The sequence below is a fragment of the Mustelus asterias genome, chromosome 14, assembly GCF_964213995.1.
Source record: "Mustelus asterias chromosome 14, sMusAst1.hap1.1, whole genome shotgun sequence".
Taxonomy (NCBI): Eukaryota; Metazoa; Chordata; class Chondrichthyes; order Carcharhiniformes; family Triakidae; genus Mustelus; species Mustelus asterias.
In genome coordinates this window covers 56,748,014-56,770,610 of record NC_135814.1, presented here as the reverse complement: position 1 = coordinate 56,770,610, position 22,597 = coordinate 56,748,014, and the positions used below count along the sequence as shown (strand labels likewise).

The 22,597-nt window shown below is 39.7% G+C and overlaps 1 protein-coding gene across 11 annotated transcripts in view; it reads left to right on the top strand.

Annotated features, from left to right (window-relative positions):
• atf2 (activating transcription factor 2) overlaps nt 1-22,597 on the top strand; it is a 157,130-nt gene that overhangs the window by 116,584 nt on the left and 17,949 nt on the right. For 9 of the 11 annotated variants that reach the window (XM_078228436.1, XM_078228431.1, XM_078228437.1 and 6 more), the window contains 3 exons: nt 5,747-5,905; nt 14,074-14,280; nt 17,790-17,895. In XM_078228436.1, coding sequence (XP_078084562.1) covers nt 5,747-5,905; nt 14,074-14,280; nt 17,790-17,895 — 472 coding nt within the window. The remainder of the gene's footprint in view (nt 1-5,746; nt 5,906-14,073; nt 14,281-17,789; nt 17,896-22,597) is intronic. The other 2 variants (XM_078228440.1, XM_078228439.1) reach the window with 1 other exon arrangement.

Here is a 22,597-nt window from a genome sequence, read left to right as displayed (position 1 = left end):
GAAGTGACTAACTGGGTGGATGGTTAACATGTTTTGCATGACTGACATGTTTTAAATGGCTGATAAAGCTTAGGAATTAAAACTTTTAGTGGTCAACTTGTAATAAGAAAAGAGACTTCACAAATCTCTCATGTGTTTCTCCAGAAGGAACAATCAAAATCAACAGTCTTGAACAACTAGAATTTGTTAAACATGGTTCAACTGAAAGCAGTAATATTTTAACTTTGTTTTCACCTTTCACACTCTTCCAGTTTAATGTTGAAAAATATATATTTACAAAAATCGAGTACAGCAGGCTTTGTCATTTAATGCTGCATAACTCAATTTTTGCTATGAAATTTAATCCTGAAGTATTTCCTAGAGTAATTTTAACTTGAGTAACAGCTCAAATTCAATTCAATTGTTCGGATCTAAAAATGCAAGCTTTATTGTTGATACTTCATTTGTAATTCATACCACATGGTGTTGTCCATTTTAATTTCAAACTAAAATGCAATATAAATCAATTTAGTTTTCGATATTCAGATAGAACATTTACTGAAACATTTTTCCCCCTATAGTTATGCTGTTCATTCTCTCGACTGTCAACCATTTCACCACTGCACTGTGCACCAAGAAATAAGAACGTTTTTTTTTTGTTTAGCGCACGAGGTTTGCTTTTTTTTTCTGCCATGTTCTCTGTAGGCAGTAAGAGTTTTAACAACACCAGGTTAAAGTTGTTAAAACTCTTACTGTGTTCATCCCAGTCCAACGCCGGCATCTCCACATCATGTTCTCTGTAGGCAGAGCAAAGTAGAATTCTCAGTTTTAATGCTATTCCAAGCATTCTTTTAGAAATGCTCAATACCATTTACCACCAGTTGAGATTAGTTGTTTTCTCTTTATTTCCTCATTGTAGTAACTGAAACATCAAGAAGTGACAATATATTGTAAATTTATGATGTTTAGCACAATTTAGTGTTTAAAAATTAAAAACATTGTACTGCGTATTGTGTGGATTTGCCTTTGAATGTGATTTTTTTACATTTCGTTTCGATATCCTTTTCACTTCAATGCAGAAAATCTGTTGAGATACAATTTTGTAATTTGACTTTCACTCAGGTGGCACGATTTTCTTTGTGAACAGAATCCTTAAAAAGAAATTTAAACAGCCAAATTTAAATATACCACATATAACTTAAAGACATGTAATATTAAAAACAAACCTTCCATAATGCCTCCTAATAATTAAGCAGATATGGTGAGTGGATACCTAATTTCAGGAATAATAAAACTGGCTCTTATTTGAACTCTTCCTTCGGTTATCTAATTCACTGCGAAGTTATGAACTGACAAAATAATTGTACATGAAACTGTATTTAATATGTTACTTATTTACCTCTTTACTGTAGAGAGAATGAAAATAATCCTTATTCTTTTATCAAACCATAGATTTTTTTAAAACTCTTCATTTCAGATTAAAATAAGTGTTTTGGAAAGGCAAAATTTACTTTTGCTGAAAGAAAATTAGCCTTACTGGAAATGAGCCTCAGCTATGGTACTAATTTAGTATTGTACTTTTTATTAAAGTCAGAAATTAGGTTGAGTTCATTCTCAACCATTATTTTCATTCTCTCTGCAGTAAAGAGGTAAATAAGTAACATATTAAATACAGTTTTATGTACAATTATTTTGTCAGTTCATAACTTCGCAGTATATTTCACAATAGGAGAGACAAATAGGACAACCACCTTGCTATGTTAAAACAGTACCCATCATGAAGGAGTCAGGCATTGGCAATGGTCATGATATTGTTTGAACTGCTTCTTCCCTTCTGCCTGAAGAGTATGATGAGCAGCCACGTAGGAAAATTGAAAGTACACAGTGTAAGATTTTATCAGTCCACAAGGGGCAGGAGGGCCAGTAAAATGCCACGGAACCAAACCAGAAGGGCATCCCCAATGAAGTCCTGCTTCTGGGCTAAAAACAGGCACTTGGCCAATTTAGGCAATAAAGTAAAAGACCCAATCAATGCCATTGTTCAGGTTGCCAGAATTTTGCCGGCAGCAGAGCATCCCCTCCACCCTTCCCCCTAATGGGAGACTATCAGCTGCTTCCCAGGGGAGGCCATTACATTTAGAGGCTCAGGAAGTGGCCCCAAGCAGCAAAGGCCAGCCCCAACACCTCCACTGGAGGGGCTATCCCTCCAACCAATGAGGCCTCCCTGATTGATCCCTGCAAAGAAAAATATCCTCTCATTTTCCTTGCAGCCTCAGCAGCAGTCAGCTCTGTTAATAGTGCCTATCCTCTGATTAGGCTGGCAGCGTGGACAACAAGCTCAAAGTCCTTAAGAGACCTTCCTCAGGATAGTTGCCACCGCAGTCTCACTTCATATGCACAATCTCGTTAAAACCCCAGCCATAGTGTTTAGCATGTTTAAAAATTAAACCATATTTTCTTTGTCGTTATCAGTTGCTCAGTAACTAGAAGTTCCATCATCAAGATCTTGGAAAAGAAGATAATTATTTTCCCCTCTGGGTACTGTCAAGCATTCCTTTTAGATAGAAATCGTGATTTCTTTAGGAAAGTGCCAAAAGAAGCAGAATGTGGATGGTCACTTGACTAAGGTTAAGTAGTCCAAACAGGGTTTGTTTTTCCACCCTGTTCAAGTTAGATTATTCCTTTATGGAGTTCAGATTTAACAGAGGGTAATTTTATTCAGGTGGAAAACCTCAGCTTTGGAGTATCTGAAAAAAAAATCAAAGTTGCTACGAACTGAAACTTTGTGGGTTGTATCGTTTCACCATGTGGGTTGCAATTAATCTGTATAAAGAAAAAATAATCACTATAAGCTTTATGATGGTGAGGAAAAGTAGAAAAATACAGTGCAGTATCTAATTTATCCAAAAATTGACACTTTCCCCCTCTCCCCAGATCACTTCTGATAAAATTGGTCACGATAGTAGTCATATTCATCCAAGTGGGCAGGGCAATTTGAGCTGTATTCTACTTTATGACCACTGACAGTGTTACTTTTTTTCATTCTTTCTCGGGATGTGAGCATCGTTGACTAGGCCAGCATTTATTGCCCATCCCAAATTACTCTTGACAAGGTGGTAATGAGCTACCTCTTGAACCGCTGCAGTCCATGTAGTGTTGGTACACATACAATGCTTTTAGGGAAGGAATTCCAGGATTTTGACCCAACATAGGAACAGAAATATCATTCCAAGTCAGGCTAGTGTGGGGCTTGGAAGGAAAATTGCTGGCGGCAGTGTTCCCATGCACCTGCTGTCCTTGTCCTTCTAGATGATAGAGGTTGTGGGTTTGAAAGGTGCTGTTGAAGGAGCCTTGGTGAGTTGGCTGCAGTGCATTTTGTAGATGATACACACTGCTGCCATAGTGCATCAGTGGTGGATGGAGTGCGAATGAAGCGAGCTGCTTTGTCTTGGATGGTGTCGAGCTTCTTGAGTGTTGTTGCAGCAAGTGGACTGTATTCCATCACATTCATGAATCATCCCATGTAGATGGTGGACAAGCTTTGAGGAGTCTGGAGGCGAGTTACTCGCCGCAGAATTCCAAGCCTCTGACCTGCTCTTGTGACCAAGGTATTTATATGACTGGTCCAGTTCAGTTTCAGTGGTAACCCCAGGATGTTGATAGTGGGGTATTCAATGATGTCATTGAATGTGAAGGGGTGATGGTTGGAATCTGTCTAGTTGAAGATGGTCATTGCCCAGCACTTGTGTGATATGGATGTTACTTTGCCACTTACCAACCCAAGCCTGAATGTTGTCCAGATCTTGCTGCATATGAGCACGGACTGCTTCAGTATCTGAAGAGTCACAACTGGCGCTGAACATTATGCAATCATCAGCTGATGGCCCACAGCCGTGGATGCCAAGTTTGAGTTGTTAGATTGGTTCAAAATCAGTCCCAGTTAGCATGGTGGGAGAGTACCCTCAATGTGAAGTCAGGACTTTGAGCAGCTATGACTCAGCCAGCCCTGTCAGTAGTGGTACTATTGAGCCACTCTGTGATGGACATTTGAGTCCCCACCCAGAGTACATTCTGTGCCCTTGCCATCCTCAGTGCTTCTTCCATGTGGTGTTGAACATGGAAGGATGTATAGGACATACCCAGGATGGTGATGGATGGACAGACAGAACATACCCAGGGATGGGGATGGTAGTATCAATGTTGAGGACTCCCAGGGCAATTCCCTCATGACTGTATACCACTGTGCCGCTACTTCTGGTGGGAACAGACAATACCCAGGGTTGGTGATAGTAGTGTCTACGACATTGTACGGTATGATTCATTGAGTATGACTATCTCAGGCTGTTGCTCAACTAGTCTGTGGGCCAACTCTGTCAATTTTTACACAAGCCCCCAGTTGTTAGTAAGAAGGGTCGACTAGGTTTGCCCTTGTCACTTCCAGTTTCTAGGTCATTGCTGGGTAGTCTGTCTGGTTTCATTCCTTTTCTTGACATTTTACTGGTTTTTGGTACAACTGAATAGCTTGCCTTTTCAGACAGCATTAATGAATCAACCATATTGATGTGGGTCACGTAGGCCAGACCAGGTAAGGATGGCAGATTTTCTTCTCTAAAGGGCACTAGCAAACCAGATAGGTTTTTTACACAAATCGACAGTCACTATTACTGAGACTATCTTTTTAATTCCAGATTTAATTACTGAATTTAAATTCCACCAGTGGTGGCATCCGAACCCATAACCCAGAGCATTAGCATTACTAGTCCAGCAACATTGCCACTATGACACCGCCTTTTCTTCCCTCCTCCTCCCCCCTCCTCCTCGGCACAGTGGTTAGCACTGCTGCCCCACAGAGCCAGGGACCCGGGTTCAATTCTGGCCTCGGATCTGTGTGGAGTTTGCACGTTCTCTCTATGTCTGCATGTGTTTCCTTCGGGTGCTCCAGTTTCATCCCACTGTCCAAAGATGTGCAGGTTGGGTTGATTGGCCATGGTAAGTTGACCCTTAGTATCAGGGGGACTAGCAGGGTAAATATATGGGGTTACGGGGACAGGGCCTGGGTGGGATTGTTGTCAGTGCAGGCTCAATGGGCCGAATGGCCGCCTTCTATGATTCTCCCCCCCAAAGAAAATCGGCAACCTTAGGATAGCAAGTAAGCATCCAAACCGATATAATCCTTTGCAGTTGTTTACTAGCCTGACTAATTTTTAAGCAGTGGCAGATAAACTCTTTTCTGAATTGACAACTCTCTGGAAGGGAATTAGGTACCTTGTGTAATTTAGGAGTTCTTCAGTTTCCATTTTGCCCACGGATTTGATGTATTAGTCCCATGACTTGTATTCAATCTACAAACAGCAGCCATGGAGATCAGATATACTATATATTGCCTCGTGATAAATCTTATTTGTAAGTAGTCTTCAAATAAAAAACACACATTATCGTTTAACAATCCTTTTAAGATTGGTATATTCATTTTGAATAGAGAAAGAAGTGACACTTAGTAATGCAGTAAAAGGTTAAAAAAATTAAAACACAATGCATTCTTAACACCCAAATGGACACACTTCACTGCATCAAAATATGTGTAGTACGGTTATGTTGTGAACTCACAAATGGTTTGTGAAATCATGTTTAGTTGAAGAAGTTTCCAAAGTCTGCCTGATATTATCTACAGATTTAGATGTTGCGTATTTGTAAATTCTCTTGAATCTTAACTGATATATTTTGGTATACCAGTGAAACTGCTGGTTTGGTTTGATTTTTTTTACAGCGATTAAAGGCAGCTTTAACACAACAGCTCCCTCAGGTTACTAATGGTAATAATACCATTGGTCAAACAAGTGGTACAGTGAGGATTCAGACAAAGGAAACTCATCCACAGTCACTGCAGCAGGCTGCAACCTCCACAACTTCCTCTACACAACCAATGGTATGTAAGAAGATTTCCAAATTAACACTTCATGAATCTACAATGATTTTTACTTCTTTAAAACTAGACCATGCTAAGTTTTGAATAGTCCTGAGTATTAACAGAAAGAAATGTATTTTTGTTCATTTAAAAAAAATTGTTCTGTGCATCCTACTGTCATTTATCAGGATGTTACCTTGAACAGTTTTGACTTTTTAATCACGTTTTATTAATGCCAATGCTGGAAACCTAATTGTATAACAGTTAAGATTACTTGCACCTAAATAATTATTTTGAAGACCATGAACAAGTTACTTACAGTGGTGGAAGACCATTAAGCCTATCTTAACTCTTTCATCTAGAAAGATCCTAAAAGTCCCCCCATTGTAGCATCCAAGTGCTTCTTAAATGATTCCAGATATTTCATCGTCAGTGCTGTATCCAAACATCCATGTTAAATATTGATCATTCCTTGAGTGAAGAAGAATTTCTTGATGGATAATTACTAAATATAACTTTTACCAATTTCAACCCATCTTTTCCTCTCACAGTTTAGGTTAAGGTAATTTTCCTAAATTTCCATGCAATTTTATTATCTTTTATACCCGTCCAAAAAACGTGCTGGTTAGTTGTATTGGCCATGTTAAATTCTCCCTCCGTGTACCTGAACAGGTGCCGATGTGTGGCGACTAGGGGATTTTCACAGTAACTTCATTGCAGTGTTGATGTAAGCCTACTTGTGACAGTAATAAATAAACCACTGCAGGAACACCTCTCAGATCCTCTCCTCTTGAGGCTGAGAAGCGCAAATTTCTCCAGTCTTCCTACATAACTCCGACATTTGTCAATTGCTCTTCTGAGTATTGCCCCCAACTAGAATGTCAACTCTTGTGTCTCAGTGACCATAAATGGATACAGTTCTCAAGGTGCCGTCTGACCAGAGGACTATGCATTTGATTCTATGTGACTTCTATTTTCCCTTACTAACTAAAGAATCTAAGATCGTCTTTTTCAACTCATCCCTCCTTAGCTATGCTATGTCAATGCGTATGATAAATATCATCCCTTTTAAGTTTTTTTTTATGGGAGTGTGTTACAGAAAAGGTGGCATCTTTCATTGTATTGTATTTCCGCATTGGAATATACTACACAGGGCAGAATTGATACTGAAATCTCTGGAGCGAGATTTTCTCTTATTGGCAACACTCCTAGCAGACAAAAGATTGTGTGAAGTTAAATTTCTTTTAATGGTGTGAACGTTGGGGCAACTAGTTCCAGTCTTTTTTAATCTCTATCTTTTCACACACTCTCCAATAAGACACAAGAAAGATTTATATAATAATCTCAAATACATGCTATAATAGCAAATCACAATAATATCAATCATAGAACATAGAACAGTACAGCACAGGGACAGGCCCTTCGGGCCGCGAAGTTATGCTGAACATGATGCCAAATTGAACTAATCCCTTCTGCCTGCTCATGGTCCATATCCCTCCATTCCTTGCATATTCATTTGCTTACCTAAACACCCCTATCGTATCTGCCTCCACCACCACCTCTGGCAGCATGTTCCAGACACCTACCTCACTCTGTAAAAAAAAAACTTATTCCTCACATCTCCTTTGAACTTTCTCCCTCTCACCTTAAGTGCATGCCCCTTAGTGTTAGTTTTTTAAATCTGGGAAAAAGATTATCTAGGCGCCTCATAATTTTATAGACAATCATTGTTTATCACTGCAGAAATTCCAAAAAAATGTATTTGGTTTGATATACATGAACTTTTCTTTTTTGTTGACCTGTTCTTTCCTTTACAAAGTGTCCTCTGTCAGTAAGAAAACAGCTTTATTAATTATATAAAGTTTTACCTGGTTATTTTTGTGTTATTGTTTGCTTCCAATTGCCATATATGAAACACTGAAATCCTGCTGATATTTCCTCTTATGGAGCCCAATGTTATTCTGGGACTTGTACTACTTCCTTGTATTTCAAGGGGCTAAAGCTAAATTAGTCATAATAAGAATAATTCCACTTTATAAAACATGAAAAAATCCATGGGCTTCCTTAATGTCTGCTTTCTCAATTTGAAGAATTGCTCCTTAGCTTTTATACTATATTAAATCTAGGATCCAACATTTATTCTTTTTACAGCATTATCAATCTTTCCTCTCACTTTTAAAGATGAATGCATCTAAATCAATCATGCTGTGCTCTTCTACTCCATTTAGTTTAACCATTTGGTGTATATTTTATCTCCTTGTTCTTTCTCCTAAAATGTTTTTTCCTCATTGAATTTCAGGTGTAACTTTCAATTTTGTCAGCCGCACGTGGTAATCCATTGTACTGGCCAACAATTTTTCCTTTCCATTGAAGTCCATGGAAAATAAAATCAGAGAGGTCGTTTAATATCTGGTCATTCCAAAACTGCAAGTTTTACTACTTCACAGAAGTTGAAGTTTAGCAAGTACATTTCACCCACCTTTGACCTAGCCAACATACTGACCTACCGCTATTCCCGAATTCATTGAAGTCTTCTGCTAACTGCACTTCCTATTTTTATGTAAATGTTGTCATGATGCCCTTCTACTGAAGTCTGGATTCAATACCGACGTTTTTCATCCACATTTATAATAGAAACCACCGATGGAAATTTGTCATGCTCAAATTACTCCCCCCACCCATCCTGCCAATAAGAATGCTGCAGCATCCCACTGGCGGGAGAGTGCATTTTTAGTGTAAGCAGTTTACAACTAGTTTCAATTGAAACTTCTTATTACCACATTTATAATGGCAATATAAATAATAGGACAGAAGGTATCTTGTCCAATTCTCCCCTGGCTTCTATCCTCACCATCTGAATAGCACATTGTCGCCACTCCCATGTGCAATGCCACAGGAAATTTACTGTATAAGAAAGGAGCTAAGCATGCACAAATGTTGGACATCCTACTAAAAGTTTTCTAAAAAAAAAGGAGACGGAAACAGCAATCCATACACTAATCTCTAGAGGAACCACTGTGCATCTCTACATACTGAATAACATCAGTTAACACTAGGCATTTAGCCAATCTCTAATCCATGCTGCCATATTCCCTATAATACTCTGGAACTTAATTTTATTAACAAATTTCCTATGCTGCATCCGATAAACACAACTTTTGAAAAAAATCTGTATGCTTCATATCCGCTGCTTTTACTTTATTAATGGACACTTACTTCCTCAAAGTGCTCCATTAAGTTGGTCAAATAAGTTACTCTTTACCAATACATTTTAGCTGTTATTAATTAACCAATGTTTTTCTAAGTGAATATAAATTTTGCCCTGTGTAATGTACTCCAGAATGCTACCTAATACCAGTCTTAAGGTGATTAGTCTGTAATTGTCTGGTTTATTCACTTATCTCCTTCAGCCTTTCAATATAACTTACACATCCAAAGATTTTGAAAGATTGTAGTCAGAGCAGATGCTATTGCTTCTCTGACTTCCTAGACATTCCAGGAAACATTTTCAGAAGATTTCTATTTTGAGTTTCATCCACTTCTTCAGTGCGGAAATGTCTTTGATTGGTGAATACTAATGTCACTTGGAACAACCTAGTTGGGAGGTGGTGAGGTGAATTGGGAAGGAGAAAGAAAGAGGCAGTGAGAGACGAGCTAAGCCTTGGGGTTTTATTATACGCATATGCTTTGTACATACCTCATTAAATGAAAAAATAATGGTCTGTGTATTAGGCAGGAAACAACTATTTTTTCCAGGTAAGTTAGGAAATCTCTCTCTTCCCTTCCCCAACATACTAGTAAGTAAATCTACTTTGCATAAGAATGTGGAATCCTACATTTCGTTTTAGCACAGTAGGTTGTTTGATCCTTCAACTTATTGTGACTCTGGAAGAGTTATTTACTTCAACCCCCCTCCCATAGTGTGTTTTGCAGAGGCAGAGGTGGCCCATCATTGGCCAGTGGCAGAGTCTCCCATTGTTCACAACCTCTCAACTTCTGATGCTGGAAACCCATGGCGGGAATTCACTGTCAGCAAGACAGACAATCCCGCCAGTGGACAGCTGAAAAATCTTGCCCCATATTTTTATTTTCCAAACATTTATCTACTTGGATTCTGTTTCTACCCCTATTTCTGATAGGATGTTAGATGCCCTAACAAACATCCTGCAAAAATAACTATAAAAACAAATCTCTTAATCCCTCTCTGTTGTGTTAGTAAATAACAAAGTTATGCACACTAATTACTCTTGACTCACTTCCCACTTCCTCAAGACTGTTGTAATTTTGCATTCCTCCATTTAAGTCTCCCCTTCATTACAAACAGAAACCAGAGAAATTGGCCTGTTTCATTATAAGGCTAGGTTTTCATTCCTAGTATCTTCTTACCACTTCTACATCCCGTGACTTTGACATGCCCTCCCTCCCCCAACAAACAGTTTCCCACAATGTCATGTAGTTGCTGGGCTTGTCCTTCTATCCTTTTTACTGAACAGGAGTGTAACATTTGCAATCCTCCATTCATGTAGCACTCTGGAGAATTGTGTCAGGAGCCTCTGCAATTCCGCCCTTCCCTCTCCAGTCTCGAATGCATCCCATCCAAACCAGGTGGCCTTTCTACTTCAAGTACTGCCAATCTTTTAAGTACTTCTTCTTTATCTATTTTTATCTTATCCAATATTGCTACCATGTCCTCCTTTACTGGGGGATTGGAAGCATCCTCCTTTCTAGTCAACGCTAATGAAGATGGATGGAAAGGACTCATTTATTACCTCAGCCATGCTCTCTGTCGCCACAAGAACATTTCCTTTGTGGTTCCTAATGACTCCCACCTTTATTTTGACTAGCCCTTTATTTTTATGTTTATAAATCAATCTTGATTTAGCGTTATTTATTCTGTTCCTATTTGGAATACTTCAGCTCCATGAATTTTTAACAGCATAAAAGAAAAAGACTGATATTTATAGAATGACTTTCATGACTACAGAATGTCCGAATGCACTATACAGCCAATGAAATACTTATGAACTATAGTCACAAGTGTAATGTTGAAATATGCCAACCAATTTGCAGAAAAAAGCTCCCAGCAAGGTGATAATGACCTTGATTGAGGGGTAAATAGTGATCAAGGAATAACTAATAATGCTAAACCAATACAAGTTATTGATTTATAAACATAAAAATAAAAGGCTAGTCAAAATAAAATTGGGACTAATTAGGAACTACAAAGGCTTACTCTTGTTGAAGGCAAGAGCATGGCTGAGGTAGTAAATTAGTACTTTCAATTTATCTTCACTAGAAAAGATGGCGCTTTGAAATAGTGCCAAAGGATCTTTCACATCCACCTGGCAGAATACACGGGACCATTGTTCAATGTCTCATCCTAAAGATGGCATCCCCAGCAGTGCAGCATTCCTGCAGTACTGCACTGGAGTGTTTGATTTGATTTATATACTTAAGTCCTGAGACTTGAACCCATGACCTTTTGACTCCCAACTGAGCCACAGTTTTATTTGTTTGTTGTTCCACTGTCTCAAGACTTGTATATCTGAGCTGCCTAAGCCCCTGTCGCTCTATTCATTTAAAAATGTTTTCACATTGTGGCCAGAATTTTACCGTCCTGCCCGCCATGGGAATCGGAGCAGGCGAGGGATGGACCATGGAAAGGTCCCTTGACCTTGGGTGGGATTTTACAGTTTTAGGACGAGCAAAGTTGTAAAAATCCTGATTCAAATCCATTTTCCTCATAGTTTTTAAGTCTGTCATATAGGATGTGTATTTTCATTGAAATAACATTGTTTAACTTTTTGATGTTTGTTTTCCAAAGTTTGAGGGTAAATTTGAATTAACAATATATACATGATCCGCGTGGATCATTATTACTTTTAACAAGTATATATGCCATATATAAATGGCATGTATATCATCCACAATATAAGTATCAAATTTAGAAGAATTTTTCAACTGAATAATGTAGTTCCAGTAATATAAAGAAATGGTAGGAATATTATCAGTGACATTATAAAATTTTATTTTTCTTCTAACAATCACTTATGGCTGCTATACAGTAGAGTGCCATCTACTGCAAGTGAGGAAAATTGGTGGGTGCAGGCAGTACAGTTTCTTGTGATTTCAGATTAAAACCATATTGATAAAATACCCTATATTTAATATTTATTTGAGTATTAATTATATAGCGTTTCTGCAGAAAAGGTGACAGTTTGAGAGATTTTGGGCTCAGAGTTCCATTTAGCAATAAACATACAAAAATTAGCACCTGGAATCAGAGTTATGTCGTTGTTACATGGATGGATGTTAGTGGACATATCAGAAATCCTTTTTGACTTGTCCAGTTACTGTTTGCTGATTTTCAATTTTCTAGACTCACTCCTGCTGGGGTACACTTTCAGTGGTGACAGTCACTCTCATGGATCCCGTCCAAGTGTTTAATTTGCATAAGTATTAACTGCCAGAAGGCTGTTCAACTAGGGTGGCATTGCAGTCAAACTGAGGTGCTTTTCTCCTCTTAACGTCTACGCATGCATATTTTTCAGCAGGGGTTACTGGTGTGCAATCAGACGCAGGAACTCTGACTAATTTCCTCCCATCCTTCCCACTTTAACTCAGGAATGCCCATCATCTCTGCCATCCACACAGCTGAAACCATGATTCAGTACAGACCATGAATAACATTTAGGACAGTTTACTAAATATGCTAACCTATGCCATGTCCCCTCCAGATTCAGAAATAAACATATCAATTTTATTTTGATTTATTATTGTCACATGTATTAGTCTAGTGAAAAGTATTGTTTCTTGCGCATTATACAAACGACTCATACCGTACAGAGAAGGAGAGGGTGTAGGATGTAGTGTTACAGTCATAGCTAGGGTGTAGAGAAAGAACAACTTAATATAAGGTAGCTCCATTCAAGAGCAGTAGGGAAGATGATGTTCTTGAGTCAGTTGGTACGTGACCTCAGACTTTTGTATCTTTTTCCCAATGGACGAAGATGAAAGAGAGTATGTCCGGGGTGCGTGGGGTTCTTGATTATGCTGGCTGCTTTTCCGAGCAGCGGAAGTGCAGCCAGAGTCAGTGGGTGAGAGGCTGGTTTGCGTGATGGGCTGGGCTTCGTTCACAATCTTTTATAGTTTCTTGCGGTCTTGGACAGAGCAGGAGCAATACCAAGCTGTGATACAACCAGAACAGATGTTTTCTATGGTGTATGTGTAAAAATGGTGAGAATTGTAGTGGACATGCCAAATTTCCTTAGCCTTCTGAGAACGTAGAGGCGTAGGTGGGCTTTCTTAGCTATAGCATCGGCACGGAGGGACCAAGAAAGGTTGCTGGTGATCTGGGCGCCTAGAAACTTCAAGCTCTCGCCCGTTTACAAAGGGAACCTGCCTTTATGTCTCACTTCCGCAATGAACACCAGAGTTGGCAATTGAGTCATTAAGGCAGTGGTTACCAAAGGGTGCGGTGAGAGGATGGCAAGTGTGGCGGGAAGATTCAAGGACAATCAAAGAAACATTTAAACATGTTTTAAACAAGCATTGTTTTATACTTTCTGGATGTCCCATGATCATATTATAAAGTAGTTGTGTTCTATGTTATAAATCAAGCACTGCCAGGAGTTGTTTTTTTTTGTTTTTGAATGTATTTCTTATCAATAAAAAATTTGGTGTGGCGCGAGCAAATTTTTATTCCGAAAGTGCGGCCCAGTGAAAAATGTTTGGGAACCACTGCATTAGGGGAATTGATATGAATTTTATTTCTGCATTTTTTTCCTTCATATTAATGTTTCTTATTTATGAACAGGTGTTACTTTGCTAAGGGACATTGTGTGCATTATTACAAATATTGAGATAAAGTCAGGCAATGCTGCAAACAAAGCAGCTCCATCAGTAAAAAGAGAAACTACAGATTTTTTCCCCTTTTTTAAAAAAGATTTTTTTAGCATTTTTAGTTTTCACGTTTTGAGCAATATGTCCTTTTAACTACAAGCAACTCATTGAAAGTTGAATTATTGCTTAAAGGCTGAGCATGAAAACTAAGTTTGAGAAGTGCTTTCTTAATTAAAATCTAAACAAGAATAAACATGGTTAAAAATATTTGTTTAATGAGGTTTGAGTTTAATTTTTAGAGAACTGTTATGCTGCAGCAAGCTGATTGAATGGTGGTTTCATTACAGGACTCCCCAGGCCAGCCCACACAACAGATTCAGAGCAGTGGTGGTAGAAGGAGGCGAGCGATGAATGAAGACCCAGATGAAAAGAGACGGAAGTTTTTAGAGCGTAACCGAGCAGCTGCTTCAAGGTGTAGACAGAAGAGAAAAGTATGGGTGCAGTCTCTTGAAAAGAAGGCAGAGGACCTCAGTTCAACAAATGTACAACTACAGGTAGGTTGTAAAGTATGTTTCTATCTATGTAGTTAACAAAGTCACTGTAACATTATGTAATCTATGTCAGAAAAATCTTATTCTACATTTTGCTTCAGGCATATTGTTTTGAAAATGCTTATTTGTTAATTAGAGTATTAACCCGAGATTTTATACCAGCGTGATTCTAGCTTCAAAACTTGAAAGAAATGTATTGGTTTATTCTGTCTTTATGTGGAGACTTGTAGACTCCACTTGAACTGATATTAATGGATTTTGAAAATGCATTAACTTCTCTCAGTCCTCCTTAGTATCTTAGCCAGAAGCAAAGTCGTTAAGCATGCCACCCATTATGTCTTTTACTGAAAATTGAATGTCAAAGAAATAATTAAACTGTACTTTGTATGAACCCATTAATCAATCTTGAGGTTCTTCTATAATTCCTCAGCTGACATTCAAGCACAGATGAGCAGTGTAGTAAGTTACAATGAAGTATCATTGCTTCTTATTATTTTAAATGGTAAGTCTAATAGGTGCGGAGGGTTGTCTTCGGACAATATTGCAGTGACGGACTTAATGGTTTTCCTGGCCCTGCTGCTTGTGTTTTTATGCTAAGAGCAACAACAGACTTTCCATCCTGAGAAAATTCACTGGCTTTTGAATATTATAATCATTTTATGTTTTAATGGTAAATGCCAGGCTGATATTAGTTTGCAGTTGTAACTTCTCTTCTGCACGAACTTTACATTTTTATAACTTTAAACAATATTTAATTGTTTTACAAACCAGATCTACATGCTGCTGTTTACCAACAGTAATGTGGCTCCTAATCGCTGCGAGTGCAATTTAATCTTTACCATTATTTGTATCTGTACTACCCTCCGCCCCCCTCCCACTTTCACAATCCACTTTTTCCTCCAGCGTGTTTTCCATACCTGAGTTGAAATGCAAATAACTCATTGTTAACCTTTCTCTTGGAACTAAGTTATCCATCATCTCATTTGAAAATAGCTGCTTACCCTTTCACTCCTTGTCAGATGGAGCTAAAGTACAAACTGTACAATAGGTTAGTAATTTGCACGCTGCATTCAGTTGAAAATGCAAGTGCGGAGCTTTCACGCCACAACCAGTGCAACTCATTCGCCTTCACTCACCCTGCAATCCACACAATCATTACTAGAACAGAAAATAAAACCAGCTGCTAGAAGTGCAGTGCCTCAGATCCAACTATCCTAAAACCGGAATTGCCCAAAAACCAGACGGTTTTCTTTTGCTCTCCGAACAGAGTAAGCACAGCAATAAAGAGGCCATTCCCGAGTCGGTCCCAGAGGATAGAATCAGTGAGAACCCGCCTTCCCTTTTCTCCAGATACAAAACTGCCTGTTTCACCCGCGGGAACATTCCGATTGCAGTGTTCCTGACAGCTTTCAGAGAATCAGAAATCAGCCGTTTCTCTCTCCGTTATTGCAAGAATCACTCCACTGTGAGGTTAATAGATTTTTTTTAAATGCCGAATCAAACTTTTAAATCTTCGGTGTTTCTGCCCACAATGGTTATGAGCATTGAGAACTCTGTCCCGAGGGCGGCACGGTAGCACAGTGGTAGCACTGCTGCTTCACAGCTCCAGGGACCTGGGTTCATTTCCCGGCTTGGGTCACTGTCTGTGTGGAGTTTGCACATTCTCCTCGTGTCTGCGTGGGTTTCCTCCGGGTGCTCCGGTTTCCTCCCACAGTCCAAAGATGTGCGGGTTAGGTTGATTGGCCATGCTAAAAATTGCCCCTTAGAGTCCTGAAATGCGTAGGTTAGAGGGATTAGCGGGTAAATATGTAGGGACATGGGGGTAGGGCCTGGGTGGGATTGTGGTCGGTGCAGACTCGATGGGCCGAATGGCCTCCTTCTGCACTGTAGGGTTTCTATGATTTCTATGATCTGCAACTTGATATTTTTATGACGATGATCAGTGCAGATTGTATCACACACAAGCCAGTGTGAAGGAGCTGCTTCAAAAATCCGGAAAATTCCAAAATCCGTGCCAGATTTGGGACACTGTACGTGTACTAGAAAAAGAACCCACCATGCATTAAAATCTGCAGTGCTTAAAAAATCCTAAATTTATGTCTTGAAACTTAAAAAAAACTTCAAACCACTGAATAAACATTAGCGAATTTAGAATGAGCAATTATTAGAGGATGTGAGTTACGTTGAAATGTAACTGAGTTGCAGACAGCCTGTGAGTACTTTGTTTCCTGTTCCTCTACTAACTCCCCCATTGCATTTGGTGTCGGCTGTAAGATGCTTAAAATGAACATTAGAAGTGGCCTAAATTTTCCAAGGGGTGGCAATCACTGCCACTCTGCTCCTACTTTTCTGTGCCAATGCCAGAGCTCCGCATTTTTTGGCAGGGACATCCAATCCATGCTTCTCCAGAAATGCGGAGCATGCTTGAAATCCAACTGCTTTTTGTAATACTGAATCATCGGGGGAAGACAAACCACGCCCCCTTTTACGACATTAGCTGCCGTATTTTGATGAGTGTTCACTGACACGCTGAAAAGCTGGAATACTTAAAAGTTTTCCTGTGTTAGTACATGAGAATATGAGTGAATGTGTGGACACATAGGTGGATAAAGTGGCAGGGTTTGTGCGGTAAAGGGATAGGGTGGGAGTGGAAGAGCCTTGGGTGGCAGGTGGTTGAGGGGAGTAGGTGAGGGTGTAGAGTAGCAGCGGAATCAGGTGGCTGGTGGGCATGGTGATAGGTGGGTAGAGTGTTGAGGTTGGGTCAGGCAGGTGAGGAATTAATTGGGGGAGCGAGGTGCTGAAGTTGGGTTGAGGGGTTTGGTGGAGTTGGGGGTTAAGTGGGGGGAAATGGGTTGGGGATTGATGGAGGAGTCGGACAGTGAGATTGGGTGGGGGAGTCCAGGGGTCGAGGGGGGAGTCGGGGGAATCAATGTAAGGGATTGGGTGTCTAGCATGGTTACACTAGGATTTTTCTGTCTAATATTTCCTGGGTAGCTATTCAAGTATGTAAGTCAGAACTGTCCAAAGTCTCAGGGTGCCAGGGAGCATGGGAATTACCCATTGGAAGTTCAAACTTCCTGGGCAATTCCCACAGAGTCAGCACATTGGGGTTCATTATTTAGTTTATACTAAAAGCATGTCACAAAGCTGTTTGTACCACTACAGGATATACACTATATACTCCTCCGTTCAAAACAGCTTATTAAGAAAACTCATGTTTTATTAAGTTTTAAGATAAATATGAGATTTTGGTAATGCTCCTGCCTTCAGGTTTATATTCTAAGATTCAGAATAGGTTGCCTGAGGAATAGATTTGCAGTATTTGTGTAGGCAAATCTTTTTGGCTCCATATTAGTACCAGTTTTCAAAATGTAAGACAGCAAACCTTTTTCCGTTGAGTATTGCCAGATCTATCCATCTATAAAATGTAAGAATGTTTAAAGTCTGCCCCCTCCTTGTGATGGCTGCAGTAGTACTGATGCTTTTTGTCAAAGTTTTTCTTTGTTCCTTAGAATGAAGTCACCCTGCTGAGAAACGAAGTGGCTCAGCTGAAGCAGCTACTTCTGGCTCATAAAGATTGCCCTGTAACAGCCATGCAGAAGAAATCTGGCTATCACAGTGAGTAATGTTCCATTACCTATATCCCCAGGCTATTGAAATGAAATACTGCTGAAATGAACTAAGTTGGCAGTAACAAGGAAGTGCAGTTGGTATTTAAAGTTAAATATTAGAAATTCCATAAGGTTATTGTAGTGCAGCTGCAAATGTGCGTCTGCATAGATAAAACGGAGTATTCATTTGTATTATGTCAAGTTTCTTATGGTATTCAGTTGGTCTCCCAGTGGTGAATAAAATTGTTGGATTTAATTTTGTCTTAAAATGTTTCTCTTAATTTAACTATAGCTGCTATAAGTTCCATTGTTTTTGTCTTTTCTTAAAAACATATTAGTTGGTTGGCCATGTTTATTTATATATTAAAGTAGGGCAATTTTTAAAAGCTGAGATATATAGGAGGGCAGCATGGTGGCAGAATGGTTAGCACTGCTGTCTCACAGCATCAGGGACCCGGGTTTTATTCTAGCCTCGTGTGACTGCGTCTGTGGGTTTTCTCCAGTTGCTCCGGTTTCCCCTCTCAGTCCAAAGATGTGAAGGTTAGGTGGATTGCCCTTACTAAATTGACTGTTAGTGTCAGGGGGGTTAGCTCGGGTAAATACATGGGGTTATGGGGCCTGGGTGAGATTGTTGTTGATGCAGGCTTGATGGGCTGAATGGCCTCTTTCTGCGCTGTAGGGATTCTATGATTTTATATTTTGTGTTTACTTGCTCTTTTTGATTAAAGGGTAAACAAGTGAGGGGCACTGAATTGATCCATTTAGACAACTGTTAAAAGTCTTACCAGGTCCAGAGAATTAGAATAAATTGTTACACACAATTCAATTTTCAAATATCTACTGATTATGAAACCATTTTGTGTAGTGCTTCTCCTCATTTTACTTAAACTACATATTAATATAGTCATGGCTGGATACTCTAATTGTAACTAAACAGGGTTGTATTAAAAAAAGAATAAATTATTTACATCTTTTATTTACAACCTTATCAGGTTGAAACTGGACCTCATTGTGCCCATTATTGAGATCCAAATGTCATATGAGAAATTTTTTTTTTCATTTTGTGGGACATGGACGTCGCTGGCTGGCCAGCATTTATTGCCCATCCCTATTTGCCTTTGAGAAGGTGAGGGTGAACTGCCTTCTTGAATCGCTGCAGCCCATGTTCTGTGGGTTGACCCACCATGCCAACACAGTATTGGCATATCAATTGTTCTAGTTTCTGTACAGTAATATTTGGTCAGAATATGAAATATGACTGATTAAAATTATGATTAGCCTTGGTAAATGTGCAAAGTTGGTGCAGACTCAATGGACCGAGTGGCCTTCTGCACTGTAGGGATTCTATGAAGTATTCTTTCCATATTGGTGGTTAATGGAAAAGACTATGGTTTTCAGCAGAAAGCATTGATTGTAATGAACTAAAAAAATTACTGTTGAATTCCTGTTGGGCATCACAATGGAATGAAGTTAGGCCTCTCATGTTACAGTAAAGAAAACTCTCTTCTGTTCAGAACCATGATTTGTACGAATCACTGAATAAATTAAAAGGAATATTGACTGCAAACATTGATAAGGACTCAAAATATTGACCTTTGGGTGAGAGAAGTGACTTTGAGTGTACTCTGAGGTGTTTGGTCTAATTTCTAGGTCCTTTACAGAATCAAAAAACAATCAAATGTTAGTATAATATTGTTTCATAATTATAATATATGTGTAGACTATTATGACAATATGGATTTCTCACCACCGTTATCATAGTCACTTTATTACAACTTATAAGTGGCAGTGATTTAATGGAGTGAGAAAGTTTTTACACTTTCACATTCACTGGTAAGGTTTCACAGTGGTTATACAATTGGACCAGTGATCCAAAGGCTTGACCCAGCGATAGTAAAGGAACAGTGATATATATCCAAGTCAGGATAGTATATGGTTTTGAGGGGAATTTGCAGGTGGTGTGTTACCCTGCATCTGCTGCCCCAGTGATCCAGTAGTCTAGAGAACATGAGGTCAAATTCTACCATGGGCAGTTTATGAATTAGAATTCAATTAAAACAAATAACAAAATAAACTTGGAATAAAAAGCTGGTATTAGTAAATGTGACCATGAAGCATAAACACAACTGGTTCATTAATGTAAAGTAAAAGCCCTCACTCAGCTACTGAGTAAGTCCTCCTCCATGCTAAACATCACCTGCAGGAAGCATTGATGGTAACAAGAACACAGAATATATTCTGGGTGGAAGACTTCAATACCATTACCAAACTTAACTCATTAGTACCACCGCTGACTGAGAAGACAGAGTCCTAAAGGATATAACTGCCAGACTGGACTTACAGCAAGTGGTGAGGTAACCGATACATGGGGATAACCTTTTTGTGAACTTGTCCTCACCAGTCTATCTTCCACTGATATAGCTGTCTGTGATAGTATTGATATGAGTAACCACCATACAGACCTTGTTGAAAGCAGCCCCATATTCACACTGAGAGTGCCATCCATTGTGTCATGCGCAAACTACGACCATACTAAATGGGAGAGATGAAGAATAGATACAGCTCAACACATCCATTAGGCAATGTAGACCATCAACAGCAACAAAATTGAATGACACCACAGTCTGTAACGTCATGGCGGAGCATATTGCTCACTCTTCCATTACCATTTATTATAATTATTCTTTCACGAAATGTGGGCATCTCTGCCGAGGCCAGCATTTATCGTCTATCCCTAATTTCCCTTGAGAAGGTGGATGATGAGCCGCATTCTTGAACTGCCGTAGTCCATGTTGTGTAGGTATACCCACAATGCTTTTGGAAAGAGTGTTCAAAGATTTTGACCCAGCGATAGTAAAGGAACAAAGAGAGACTAAGAAAGCGATAAAGAAAGGAAGGATAGACTATGAAGCTAGGCTAGCAATTAATATAAAAAATGATAGTAAAAGTTTTTATATATATATAAAAAGGAATAGAGTGGCTAGAGTGAATGTTGGACCCTTGGAGGACGAGAGGGGGGAGTTAATAGTGGGAAATGAGGATATGGCTGAGTCTTTAAATAAGTTTTTTGTGTCGGTCTTCACGGTGGAGGACACAAATAGTTTGCCAAATATTAACGATAGAGGGTTGGCAGCAGGAGAAATACTTAATACAATTAATGTAACCAGAGAGGCAGTGCTGGGTAGACTAATGGGACTGAAGGTGGACAAGTCCCCGGGTCCGGATGGAATGCATCCCAGGGTATTGAAAGAAATGTCAGAGGTAATAGTGGATGCGTTAGTGATTATTTATCAAAACTCGTTGCATTCTGGGGTAGTGCCGGTTGATTGGAAAACGGCTAATGTTACGCCGCTGTTTAAAAAAGGAAGGAGACAAAAGGCGGGTAACTATAGGCCGGTCAGCTTAACGTCTGTAGTAGGGAAAATGCTGGAATCCATTATTAAAGAGGAGATAGCAGGGTATCTGGATAGAAATGGTTCGATCAATCAGACGCAGCATGGATTCATGAGGGGAAAGTCGTGCTTGACGAACATGTTGGATTTTTATGAAGATGTGACTAGGGCGGTTGATGGAGGAGAACCGGTGGATGCGGTGTTTTTGGATTTCCAAAAGGCGTTTGATAAGGTGCCCCATAAAAGGCTACTGAAGAAGATTAGGGCACACGGAGTTGGGGGTAGTGTGTTAAAGTGGATTGGGGACTGGCTATCCGACAGGAAGCAAAGAGTCGGAATAAATGGGTGTTTTTCCGGTTGGAGGAAGGTAACTAGTGGCGTGCCGCAGGGATCGGTACTCGGGCCGCAACTATTTACCATTTATATAGATGATCTGGAGGAGGGGACGGAGTGTAGGGTAACGAAGTTTGCAGACGACACAAAGATAAGTGGAAAAGTGAATCGTGTGGAGGACGGAGAAGATCTGCAGAGAGATTTGGACAGGCTGAGTGAGTGGGCGAGGATATGGCAAATGGAGTATAACGTTGAGAAATGCGAGGTTATACACTTTGGAGGAAATAATAACAAATGGGATTACTATCTCAATGGAAACAAATTAAAACATGCTACCGTGCAAAGGGACCTGGGGGTCCTTGTGCATGAGACGCAAAAGCCCAGTCTGCAGGTACAACAGGTGATCAAGAAGGCAAATGGGATGTTGGCCTATATTGCGAAGGGGATAGAATATAAAAGCAGGGATGTCTTGATGCACCTGTACAGGGCATTGGTGAGGCCGCAGCTGGAATACTGTGTGCAGTATTGGTCCCCTTATATGAGGAAGGATATATTGGCATTGGAGGGAGTGCAGAGAAGGTTCACCAGGTTGATACCGGAGATGAGGGGTTTGGATTATGAGGAGAGGCTGAGGAGATTGGGTTTGTACTCGTTGGAGTTTAGAAGGATGAGGGGGGATCTTATGGAGACTTATAAGATAATGCGGGGGCTGGATAGGGTGGAGGCGGAGAGATTCTTTCCACTTAGTAAGGAAGTTAAAACTAGAGGACACAGCCTCAAAATAAAGGGGGGTCGGTTTAAGACAGAGTTGAGGAGGAACTTCTTCTCCCAGAGGGTGGTGAATCTCTGGAATTCTCTGCCCACTGAGGTGGTGGAGGCTACCTCGCTGAATATGTTTAAAGCGCGGATGGATGGATTCCTGATCGGTAAGGGAATTAAGGGTTATGGGGATCAGGCGGGTAAGTGGTACTGATCCACGTCAGA